Below are 12720 nucleotides of genomic sequence, written 5' to 3' on the forward strand. Positions count from 1 at the left end.
AGGTAAGGCACGGTTTAGCTCCAGCAAAGCGATTGGGCGAAAGAAACACACCAAAATTAACGTGTGCGTGTGCGCGCGCGCGCGTGTGCCCGTGTGTATGTGTGCGTGTGAGTGCGTGTGTGAGAGAGAGAGAGAGAGAGAGTGCGTGCGTGTGTGAGAGAGCGAGTGCGTGCGTGTTTGGAAAAGTTCATTCGGTGCTCAAGGGTGGGGGGTGCATCATCTCACTTAATTTGCTAAATAACCCCACTGTAATTAGCACTACCATTAGAAGGCATTACCGAGCTAATACTTCAGCATACATTCCACAAGCGCAACGTCGATATACGGCAAAGTCCAGCAACATACACACGTAAATACAGCGCTCACCGCCGGATCCGCTCGAAATGAACATGCAAACAAAAAATCTACATAACATCTGGATCTCTCCTACAAAAGGCTGAGCATGACTTTGTTTTTACGCCCTTTTCAAAGCCTGGCAGCCTAATCACGAAACTAAAAGGGATTTCCCCCGCTTCCCCCCCGCCTCTCCCCCCAAGACATCCACAGCGTGCTTGATCGCAGCGATCACTTAATGAAGAGCGGTGCCAAACACGGTTTGAATGAGGCGTTCTCTTCATGCCCTGGAAAATTAATTTTTAGAAAAGCACAATGAATTGTCAGAGGAAAGAAACCACACTTGCAACGTAACATGCTGGCGGAGGCGCGAGTACTCGGCCGGAGCAGGCTCGCTTCCCGGGGAAGATCAACTTTGCGCGGCCCCCCTGCACACTGTAGCTCTCCGTGCCCCCGGACTCGCACACCGTTCGCGGCAACAGCGATAGCCGGCGATTTAAATAAATAATTCAGCGCATAAATCAGACGCTAACATCGCGGTTAATCGGAAGGTATTTTGTTGCTAAAATAACCTAGCGCAAACCAACCCGGGGCTGGGCTTCTATCGCACTTTTCTTCTCGCTCTCTGCAGTTTTCCCCTGCCTCTCCCCCCTCTCGCACACACGCACTCTCCCTGTCCTTCCTCCCCTCCCTCCCCTGCCTCCCTCCCTCCCTCCCTCCCCTGCCTGCCTCCCTCCCTCCCTCCCTCTCTCTCGCACGCTCGCTCGCTCCTTCCTACACGCGTTGCTTCGCTCGGGGCAGGGGCTGCTGCGCGGCTCCCCCCGCGCGGCGCCGCGGCCGCCCTGCCGGCGCGCTGCGCAGCACCGGCGCTCTGCCGGCTGGGGCGCCCCGCCGCCCCGCGCCCCGCCGCCCCGCCGCCCCGCGCCCCGCCGCCGCTCCCCGCCGCCGCCGCCGCCGCCGCTCCCCGCCGCCGCCGCCGCCGCCGCCGCGCTGCAGGACTGGCTATGGCCACCACTACTTCCGGGTTCCGTCACTTCATTCTCCCGCCGATCAGCGCTGCAAAACTGAGCCTCTTCTATAAGGCAGCCAGCAGCCAACCTGCCAACACTTACTGACACTCACTCATCTCAGAGAGCGAGGGAGAGCGGGAGACAAAATACCCACCGGGAGAAAAAAAAAAAAAAAAAAAAAAAAAAGGAGAGAGGGGGAAGTCCGGGCTTTGCAAACTATTCAATTTTTCTTCGCATCTTTCCCCACCCCCCTTCACAGTACTCAAAAAAAAAAAACCAAAAACCGACCCTATAGCGATCCTAAAAGGCAAAACCCGAGCGCGGAGTTACTGGAAGAAGAAACCGGGGTTAAAAAGATTCCTCCTCTCTTCTTCATCATCATCAACCATCATTCATTCACTACCTTGACATTCCCTGGCTTTGATTGACAGCTGGAGTGGCAAAAAGCCATGAGACACGACAGTTTGGTTACATGTGGGTTGCTGACGGGCCGATCGTAACCTTCAGTTTGGGGGCTTGACAATTTTTTTTTTTTTTTTTTTTTGCGTAGAGAAAGAAAAAAGGAAAAAGAGAGAGAGAAAAAGGAAAGAGAGAAAGAGAGAGAAAAAAAGAAGAAAACACAGAAACTCATCGTGGTTCTTGACTGTTTTTTATATATTATTGTTGTTGTTATTGTTGTTGTTGTTGTTGTTGTTATTTACCCATATTGGAGGATAGGAGAAGTCTATAAGTGGGTTGCGAAAAAAAAAAAAAGGAATCTTCTTCACTCTAAATCACTTTCTTTGCTGGACTGGGATATTAAATATACGACACATCCAGGAGTTTATTGGAGCGCAGACTGATGGCGCAAAGGGTAGGTTTAAATCTCCAACACTTACCTATATATAAATCCTCTCTTAAGAGGGGCCTGTCCGATTTGCTCTCCTCTGTTGCTGATGATGATGGCGGCCACTATTAAAAAATAGCAGCAAAAATTATTCACTAGCTTTTTGTGTGTGTGCGTGAGTGTCTCTCTGTGTGTGTCTCTCTCTGCAATTGTTCCACGCTTTTTTCCTCTCTAGCTTTTCCCCCAGCAGCGCGCTTTCCCTGCTCTCTGCCTGCTCAGTAGCACGGGTTTCACAGGGGAAAGCTTGCTGCTGCTGCTGCTGCTGCTGCTGCCGCCGCTGCCGCCGTTACTGCCGCTGCCTAGGAAAGACTAAGAAATACATATGTGTGTCTGTGTATATACGAACGTATATATTTGTATACACATATAGCTGCTTTTTTTTTTTGTCTCTGGCTTTGACAAGGACAAGGGGAATTGCTACTAAATAATGTTTCTGGTAACTTTCAGATTATTTCCCCCTTTATCTCCGCCCCCCCCCCCCATGCACCCTACCTTTCCTCTCTCCTTCCCAGTGTTGATTTATTTATATAGTTGCTTTTGATTCTGCTTGTTTTTTTTTTTTTTTTTGTCCTTCCTTTCTAATGCAGAGTAACTCTAGTTTCTCTCCTCCGTTTCCTTCCTTTTCATCCTCGTTTCCTTGTTAGGGTTTCTCCTGCCCGTGCTGAAGAGGACCATCTCCCCCCGCACACACAGGCAGACACACACACTTTCCCCCTTTACCTCTCCCCGCACCCCCACTCCTCCCTCAGCCTCTCCAGCCTCTGCTCCCGATCCCAGTTGATTTTCATTTTGCACATTTCTCTCTCTGTTGTGGCTGCTCTTGTTTTGTTTTGCTCTGTTTGTGTCTGTCCGGGTGCTTTACTCTCTTCTGACTTTTGTTGTTGTTTGTTTGTTTTTTTATTCCTCTCTCTTTCTCCCCCACCCCCCCACCCCCCCTTCTCTTTCTCTCTTCTCTTCCGGCCCGTTTTTTGACAGTACGATGAGCTGCCCCACTACGGCGGGATGGACGGAGTAGGGGTGCCGGCGTCTATGTACGGGGACCCCCACGCCCCCCGGCCGATCCCCCCGGTGCACCATCTCAACCATGGGCCACCGCTCCACGCCGGACAGCACTACGGCGCCCACGCCCCGCACCCCAATGTCATGCCGGCCAGCATGGGCTCCGCTGTCAACGACGCCCTGAAGCGGGACAAGGATGCGATCTACGGGTAGGTGCCGCCGGGCCGCCCGGCGCCATGGCCCGGCTCCGCAGCGCCGGTGCCCGCGGAGCGGCGAGGGCAGGAGCGGGGCGGGCGGGCGGCGGGGGTTCCCGCGGGGCCGCGGTGGCGGGCGGCGGCAGCGGCGAGCCGAACCCCGGAGCGGGGCGAGGGGGAAGGCGAGGGGGAAGCCCCGGCGGGCCCGGCGGGAGGGCGGCGGCCGGGGAGCCCCCAGCCGCCCGCTCCGGAGGGAGACCCGCGCGGTGGCACTGCCACTGCTGGCAATTTCAGGGCGAGTGCAATCCCAGCCTGACTCTTAGCTGAGGTGCCAGCACCCACGGCAAACGGGTCCTGGAAAAACAGACCTCTCGGGGAGAGAGGCTGGACTGGCGAGAGGTGTTGTTGCCTTGTCTTTCTCTTTTTCTTTTTTTTATTTTTTTTAATTTTCATTTTCCTTTTTTCATTTTTTTCCCGCGGGTTTTTTGTCTTTCTCGGAAAGGCCCCAGTTAGGAGTTCAGACAGGAGAGGTGGCTCTCATTGCTCTGGATTTTAGCCGGAGAAGTGTTGTTCTGGTGTTCTCCTTCGTGCCATAATAACACTCTTCCAACACTGTAAATAAAGAGCTATTCACATCGCGGAAGGTAGTAAGAATAAAAGGGATTCGCTTCTCGCAAGCAGCTCTTCCCTGAGACAGAAGAAATAAATACACTGGGGGCACTGAGCTGAGTTTTCTATTTAGGAAAGAAAGAACATGAGGAAAAAGAAACACGTACCCAACAAAACTCAAGCCTGTGCCAGGGCATTGCTTGGGGGGAATGACACCGATTCCCTTCAGTGCCTTTTAGAAAAAATACTAAATGATCCTAAAAGGAGAGATAGTAACATCTATGACAGAGTGCGGGGCCTTGATCAGGCACCAGAGGGGAAAAGAGACAAATGCATGCTTACTACTTAGCACGCAGATAAAATATTTTTTTTCTGACTACACCAACTATGGGAAAATATTTCGCGAAGTGCTCCCTCCCTCCGCCCCCTCCCCAGCTCACTTATCTGGACAGCTGGTATTTTACTTGGGTGTGCTTCCTAAGCCAGGAAACTTCACCACATTTTTGTTAGCAGGCCCCCTGAAAAATAAAATTACGTATTAAGTAGTTTGCAGTTTGCCTAGCCGTGCTTCTCATTTTAGGTCATAGCTGGAGGGTAGGGATGGGATCTTCCAGGTTTCGCGTTATTTTAAGCTGTGGCGAAAAGTGTAAGATTCCCAGCTGAGCTGCTGCCTGCGTGACCGTGTTTGGTGCCTTGTGCGTTTGGAGGAGAGGTCACTTTTGTCCTCATCTGTGGGGACTGCACGGGGGACGCGGCTCGGGCATTGCGATTTCAAAAGCAAAAAAACCGAACCAAAACCCACAGCACCAAACCCCGCATTTTTATTTCAAAATGTTGTTCTCCCCTGCTCTGCCCGAAGCAATACTGCGAGACTGCAGAGCGTGGCTGTGTCCGTGTGTCCGTGTCTGTGTGTCCGTGCATTTAAAAAAAAATACTTGTTGATTAGAGCTCTTCTTTCCCCCTCTCCCCCACCCCCTCCCCTCTCTTTGTGTGCCACTGCCCGGTAGGCACCCGTTGTTCCCCCTCTTAGCTCTGGTCTTTGAGAAGTGCGAGCTGGCGACCTGCACGCCCCGGGAGCCCGGCGTGGCCGGCGGGGACGTCTGCTCCTCCGACTCCTTCAACGAGGACATCGCCGTCTTCGCCAAACAGGTCCGGCACCTCTCCCCCCGCCCCCGACCCTTCCCAGCACTCCCGCCACCTCCTCAGCTCCTCGACCCACACGGCCGGGAGCTCGCAGGGGGCAGCCCCCCCTCCCCCCCCCCCGGCGCCCCCTCTCCTGCCGCCGTGGGGGCGGGAGGGAGCGGCGGGGGTGCGCGCTGGCGGCCCGGCTGGCCCTGACCCTCCTCCGCCGGGAGCCCCTCCACGCTGCCGGGCTGAGACTCCCGGCCCTCGCCCTCCCGCATTAATGAAAGGGAAATGCAACTGTGGCCGAGTTTTGGAGGCAGAGGGAGCGGGAGAAAGGCAGGAGATCAAAAAGAGAGGGCTCCTGTGGCAAGGGCGGCCGGCTCGGCACTGGGCTGGCAGCAGCGGAGCAGGCTCCTGTTCGCAGCACGGGTGACTCCGGGGCGTCCAGCCGGATTTTGATCTGACCTGTAGCGGCCGGTTTTGTCACAGGGGTTTTTTTTTCCCCTTCGAGTGATTCGGTTACAGGGCTGAGGAGAGAAGCTGTAATTCACGCCGCTTTTCCTTCTTCTTGCAGGTCCGCGCTGAAAAACCACTTTTTTCTTCAAATCCAGAGTTGGACAATTTGGTAAGGCCTGCTCCCCCCTCTGCCCCGCTCCCCTCCCGCCCTTCCCGACCCCACCGCCCGCTGCCGGCCAAGCGCCCTCCGCCGTCCGGGGCGGCGGGGCAGGCGGCTGCCGGCCCAGGCACCCCGGCTGCGCGGGCAGCGGAGGGGGAGAGCCGGGAGGCTGGAAAGCTACCGTCGAGAGGCTTCAAAGAGCTGCACTTTTAAAGTGAGCCAGGGCAAACTCTCGAGCCCCAATGCATTGCAAAGCTGTGTTTGAAAGCCACGGGAAGCTAAAGTGAGGGAAATAACTGCTTAAGAAGAGAGAGCTGGAGATTTCTAACGTAATTCTTTTGCTAATGTGAACGATTTCAATATTCAAAGTGCCTAAATCCGCTTGTAAAGAAGATGCCAAACTATTCATCCCCCCCCCCCCCCCCCCCCGCTTTCTCCTGAGGGCGGTGGGGGGGTGGGAGTGTGTGTTTGACTCCTCTGCGGACCCTCAGAGATGAGGGCCGGGGTGTTGAGAGGGAGCGAGGAAAAGAGGAAGAGGTTTTCTCCAAGATCGCGGTAATAAAGCACTAATCACCGCTCCTGGAATAAATATGATAAAAATCAAGTGCTTAGGTTAAAGTTGATCAAAATTGTTCAAGCGTGACCAATGAGCTAAAATCCTGGGTAATGACTGCGCGCCCTGACAATCCCCTTCTCCCCCTCGCCCACTCGGGCTCGCAGCTCTGCACAGCCCCCGCGTTCCTGTCTCCCACGTAACCCCTTGCTCAAAACTTTCTTGCAGATGATCCAAGCAATACAAGTACTAAGGTTTCACCTTTTGGAATTAGAAAAGGTAAGAGCCACGGAGGCGGGCGGGGGGCAAGCCGTTCCCTCCCTGTCCCCCCTGCTCCCCCCCCCCCCCCGACTGTTTGGGATGACTTGTAAATATGGCCATAGGAGATAGGGGAAACGCAGGGTGATACTGTAACCTGTGCCATAAAAGCATGTGACACCCGACAGCCATGCCCAGCCCGGCATTATTTTTTTTTTTTCAGTGTAATTTCAATATTTAATATCATTAAACCCCTTCCATCCTTCTTACCCCTTCCCTCAGTAGAAGCTCTTTTCCTGACTCGGAAAGAATATGTTTAACAAAAAGAGAAATGAAAGCACTCCTGCCTTTCCCCAGCTCTGGCAGGCATATTACCCCCAAGCAAGCACTAAATGTTTGGAAGAGGCAGGGGGCCCTGCGCGGCGTGGGGAGGGGGCTGTGCCCTGGGACGAGAACGGCAGTTCCTTCCCACAGCCTCAGCGAGTAGCTTCGTTTTACTGCTGCCGGCCACATAGACCTTTTTTTAGCCCCGGTTTACACCGATCCCGTCCCGAGTGACTAGTTGTACCTGTCTGGGCTGTGTATGCTCCAGAGATACCGCCTGGGTCCAGCTCCCAGTGTTCTGATGTTATCATTACATCGGATTTTCCTCTGCACACCAGACTGAGCCCACTATCTCTCTCTCTCCAACTTGTTGCTGCGGCAAGTCTCTAGAGAATAATATGTGCTGCAACAATTTCTCTATTGTTTCCTTGCCTTCAACTATTGTGCCCCTTAATTAGAGTTACTTGTGGAGTAGATCAGAGGGTTGTTCTTGCTACCAAAAAAAAAAGAAGTTGCAATCCGATATTTTGCCATTATTGATACTATTATTCCTGTTACTGTTTTCAGGTTCATGAATTGTGCGATAACTTCTGCCATCGGTACATTAGTTGTTTGAAAGGAAAAATGCCAATAGACCTCGTTATTGATGAAAGGGATGGCAGCTCCAAATCAGACCACGAAGAACTCTCAGGATCTTCCACAAATTTAGCCGATCATGTAAGTCCTTCTGATTTCTTTATGGCACTTTTTAAGACTTTAACCTGCCTAGAGGACCTGTCCCCGATTTCATTGTTCTGCTGCTGTTGTCTATTATTATTTTTATTATTATTATTACCACTACTTTAAACTCTTGCAAGCTCAAATCCCATCTTTACCCTTTCTTCCTTCTTGCTTTGTAAAGTTGTAGAAATGCAAAAGTTTCTTTCTGTTTCCATCTGTAAAGCAGCGAGTTTGCAATGGTTTGTGAAGTTTCCTGGTCTGGGCAGCTTGGAGAGCTAGAAAACTGTCGGTTTGATGTGGGGATCGGTGCTTTCTCTTCTTCTTTGCCAACTCTGTAATCAATGCAGCAATGTACGGAAACAGACAAGAAAGTTAGGGAGAAAGTTTGTTGATTTGCTCCCCCCTCCTCTCTCGTGGGGATGACAAGTGATGAGAATTATTGGCAATACTACATTGCATTAAAAAAAAAAGGGTTAGCACATTAGAGTTTCCAATGCTTGTGCTTTATAGCAACTTATTGTCAGAATATGGACTTATTGCCAAACGCCTGAAGCATCTTCATAATAAAAGACAGTAACCTTGATGAAGCAATTATTAACAATGTATTACAGAAAGCTGGAGAGAATGATGATTGAGTAACCGTAGGTTAGCGGTTGATTTTAACACTTTAGGAGTTGGTGAATTAGTGTTATGTGTGTAGGATTGAACGTTGGTGTGCGTGGTAAGGAGAGTGCCTTTGTTTTTCCGGGTTTTGGAGCGGCTCTTGTGATCCTTCAAAAGATGTAGGCGCGGAGAGACTTCGGGATGTGAAGGGAAAGATTGCAGCTGGTACCGCAGAAAAGGGAAGGAATAGCTCTGGTTAAAAAGAGTGGGTGTGAACTCTAGTTTATTTATAGGAACGCATCCCTGGGGGGAAAAGGGGTTTACACAGTTTTAGATTCAATTGAACTCATAATCTAAATGATACAGTCTAATATTTTAGCGGTTGAAATATTAATTTAACACCCGGTGTGAAGTTAACCATGCTTTCTGCACAGGCGCCTGCCTTTATTTCCCAGTGTGTTAAGAAGAGTAGCTGTAAGCCCAGGGAGAATGGGCTTTCTAGGAGCTTTTGTCTCCTTTGAAAACATGTTGTTTGTGTGTGTATTTGATAATTACATTAGACCTGGACTGAGGCTGAATTGGGAGATAAAATAATAATAAATTCTTCTAAACGCCCCCCTTCTGGCACGGCTTAGTTCCAGAGCCCGGGAAATATTTTTGGACCCAAGCCTTAGCTTTCATTTTCTCATTTGTATCCGGTAAACATTGCAGGACAAGGTTTTTGCGATGTTTTACATTGTAAATCTATTATTTTGAGAGAAAAAAATATATGCAGAGGTTCCTGAAAGTTTCTCTGCTTATCAGCTATCTCACACATAGATAATAAACTCTATGAGGCATGACACTACTTCAAAAATATTTGTTTTATGGCATTTTACAACCCTAAATTCGTATGCATAAGTATTCTGGGAGAGTACTAGAAAAGAAATAGAAATGAGTGGTAACCTGAAAGATATGGGGTCATTGTGTATGATTCAGAGCAACAGAAAAAAAAGTACATGTTTCTCCAGTACAGTTTCTTTACAAGAGTGTGTTTCAAGTGGAAGTGTAGAAATGGAGCATGCTTGTGTTTATATTGAAGAGATTAGATAAACTAGCCTGTTTAGGGTTCTGGCAGATGGCGAATGCTCAAGCCAATTTGCAGTGCGCCATTATAATATTTAAATTCACACACAATGATAGGACAGAGGTGGAGGGGGTTAGCATTTTAATAATTTGATAACTATTATCTTCCCTAAGAAGAATCTCCTCTTGCTTTTGTGGCCCAAAAACAAACTCAAATAAATATGACAACCCATTTATCTTGCACCCGTTAGGGTTTACCACTTCATTGGGTATTATAATTTAAAGCCTTTTATTTCCTGGAGATTTGAGCTATAACATTTTTACTTTAGCCCCCTGCTATTTGTTTTGAAAGGAAGCAATAATTTGTGCAACCAGAACACCAACTGGGAAATGAAGAGTTGTATCACATAGTTACATTTTATTCATGCGTTTTGGGAAATGTGTCTCCTTATTGGATTTTTTTTTTTTTTTGGTATATTAGCTCGTTTTCCCAACAAAACTTTAACACTCTTTTATAGCTTAGTCAAACTACCATGTGTGTACACATTTATATTTGCACTGTACAAGGTTCCAGCAGGAAGAAACCCACTTTTATTCATAAAGAAGGAAAAGCTTTAAAAAACGGCTAATATAAACATGCAAGACTATCAAAAAATGAACTATCATTTGTGAGCATCTACCTGAAAATGTAGTAGTTCAAGCATGCAAATTTGTCCAATTTGACTCTCCAGGTTTATTTTTTCATTTGCTTTGATATGCATATTTAATATATAGCCTCAGGCTAGATCTCATTTGGTGAAAGTTGGTGCAGGGGTGATGATGAGCCACTTCAGAAGGACAGAGACAGCATGTTGTTTCCTCTGTTTTATGTATTGGCCCACTATTCTGATCCATGGGTCTTCCCCTTATGGTGTTATTTGCACATGAAATACTAGGAGCATTTCAACTGATTGGCTATGAATAATGATAGCCAAAAAGAAGTGTAGTTTAATTTGTTGTGTGCCAAGGTTTCTCTTGTGGAGGTGACAGTTTGTGACAGCTGTTTGACAACCCCAAAATCCATACACCTCTATTCTTATTAAGTGGTATAAAGCTACGCCGTGTGTGTTTAATGTGAATGCAGGGGGTGGTAGCAGTGACAGTGGCAGTGCTGAACTAGGAGCTAAGGCAGCTCTCAGTTTTATTCCTTTGCTAGACCTGAAAACGTAGCATAAGGGAAAGTAGCAGAAAGAACTGTAGGATTAGCCAACATTTACCACAAGACTTCAAATGGGGTACTCAAACAGTGAATGTTTCCCTTTTCAAAATCTACTGCTCTACTATTTATATAACTTAATTGGAAACCAAAACCAAAATCAACAAAGGAATGAACTCTTCAGAGATATACCTGTGCTGGAAAAAGGAGACAGCTGTAAACGGTTGTGCTATACGTGTTTGGTAATAAATGTGTTTATCGAATTTTATTTTAGTGCGCTATTAACTGTTATGTAATACAGTAAGTGTAAAGGGACCAGGGACTTGGTAGATCAAATAGTGCAGCGCTGGCCACAAGAAGCTGAAACTTTTGTTATTACTCTGCTGTGTTTAGTAAATATAACAGCCCATAATTAGTGTTTGAATTTTTAACACCCTCATATTTTTTTATTGCTCTGAGGTATTAGCTGTAGATGGGAAGAAGGTAATTACAGCTATGCCCTGGCTGAACCAGATCAGTTAGGGGGGGGGGGGGGAAAAGAAAAGAAAAGAGGAAAGAAACCTTTCCAGCTGCAGTTCAAGTTGAGTTTCCCAGCACAGACAATTTATTATTGTTCAATATAAACATTCTGGGCCCTATCCTGCATTCTGTGTTCAGCCTAAAATATCTGTTGAGATTGCCAATAAACCTTTTCCTTTTTTTCCTTTCGAGCTATTCAGATCTGAAAAATGTAATGCTTGTAAAATTTGGAGATTTTTAAACTTTTCCGAGCATATGATAACATTTTGTACTTTAATTACATTTCTTTTGTACCTGGCTTCACCTGGTGCCACACAATTCTTCCTTTAGCACAAACCTACTTTGAAGCCTAGTAATTCTCCTGTAGAAATTTATGGCTCTCTTTCCACTGGCTTTCATGGGAGCAGGATCAGGGCCTCAGTCTTTCTGATATTTGTTTATATGTTCTAGTCAATTTGCAGCTGAGAGGTAATAATATACAGATCATCATTCATAAAATATAATTAAAAATGGATAGAAATATACATACAACTCTTTTTTATAAAAGGACTGTTGACAGATTAGAAATCCGATGCCTTAGCTGTAGAAGAGAAATATTAGTCTGAATATTAAACCTTTCAGCTCTCAAATGAGGAGATACTTTTATTTTGTAATTTTGGACATCCAGACATTTTACATTTCTTTAATATTTCTTCTCAAAGAACGGTCTGTGCAAATTCCTGACATCTTGCAGATGAGAACAAATAAAAATAGGGTAATATATATCTGTTCCAGTTATATAATTAAACCTTTAGGTAAGATTTCACCGAGTAATGAGGAAGTAATTGCGGGCCTGATGCTGCAGTGTCCAGGTACGCCATACTTTGGTGAACTTCAGTGGGAGTTTTGCGTATGCCAGAAACACAGGATCAGACCCCAAAGGTGCCCTTTCTGTTTGCAGTGTGTCAGAAAGAAACTAAGTAGCTAACTGCAGCAATAATACGGCAAACTTTTTTCTTTAATAACCAAACTTCTTAGCATGTGGCTTAAGACTTAGGACGTTACGGTAGGCCCTGTGCTTTCTGAAGGGACAAGGAGCATCAGGAACTTTCCGAGACTGTAAAGAATGTTGTGTATTTCCTCTTTTTGATGGGCCAAGGTACTCTGCAAGGGTACTCTAGAGCTCAAATTTGACTGCTTTAATTTTAAACTGGGTTCTCTCAAACTGAACTGATAATGTATTTCACTATCTGTTTGATACCGGTGTTCCCTCTTTGGTTTGAGTTGTCTATCAGTCTAGATAAGCACAGCCACACAAAATGACGTAGAAGGACAATTAGAAAAAAACCAAACCCCTGATTTTTCAAGTCTCAGTTCCTTGCTGACAGGTGGATTACACGTCTGATTTCAATCTTAATTGGAAAATACAAAGCACGCAGCTTTTCAGAACGTTGCCATGTTCTAGGAGTGTCAAAAATTCCTCCTGACACTTTCCTCAAATGCAAAATCAAGGGACAAGAATTAGAACTTGTACATATATATACATACAGACACACACAAATATCTGCTAGATCACAATGCCTTGTGTCTTGTTTAAATTGTGTAATTTTGATACAAAAAAGTTATCATATTAAATATGCATCTGTAAGAAAATAAACCTTAGTAATACCAGGAGTATTTTTCAGAAAACATACATATCATGTCAAATTAGAGTTTTTCATGGCTCATTTAC

The 12720-nt window shown here is 47.0% G+C and overlaps 1 protein-coding gene across 5 annotated transcripts in view; it reads left to right on the forward strand.

The window, feature by feature from the left end:
• The first annotated feature begins 590 nt into the window (after positions 1 to 590).
• Positions 591 to 12720, forward strand: part of MEIS2 (Meis homeobox 2) — a 175425-nt gene continuing 163295 nt past the window's right edge. For 2 of the 5 annotated variants that reach the window (XM_076344924.1, XM_076344927.1), the window contains exons 1-6: positions 1308 to 2196; positions 3205 to 3437; positions 5039 to 5180; positions 5731 to 5781; positions 6554 to 6604; positions 7475 to 7624. In XM_076344924.1, coding sequence (XP_076201039.1) covers positions 2185 to 2196; positions 3205 to 3437; positions 5039 to 5180; positions 5731 to 5781; positions 6554 to 6604; positions 7475 to 7624 — 639 coding nt within the window. In that variant the 5' untranslated portion in view covers positions 1308 to 2184. The other 3 variants (XM_076344926.1, XM_076344928.1, XM_076344925.1) reach the window with 2 other exon arrangements.

This window comes from Aptenodytes patagonicus, chromosome 7 (assembly GCF_965638725.1).
Source record: "Aptenodytes patagonicus chromosome 7, bAptPat1.pri.cur, whole genome shotgun sequence".
Lineage (NCBI taxonomy): Eukaryota > Metazoa > Chordata > Aves > Sphenisciformes > Spheniscidae > Aptenodytes > Aptenodytes patagonicus.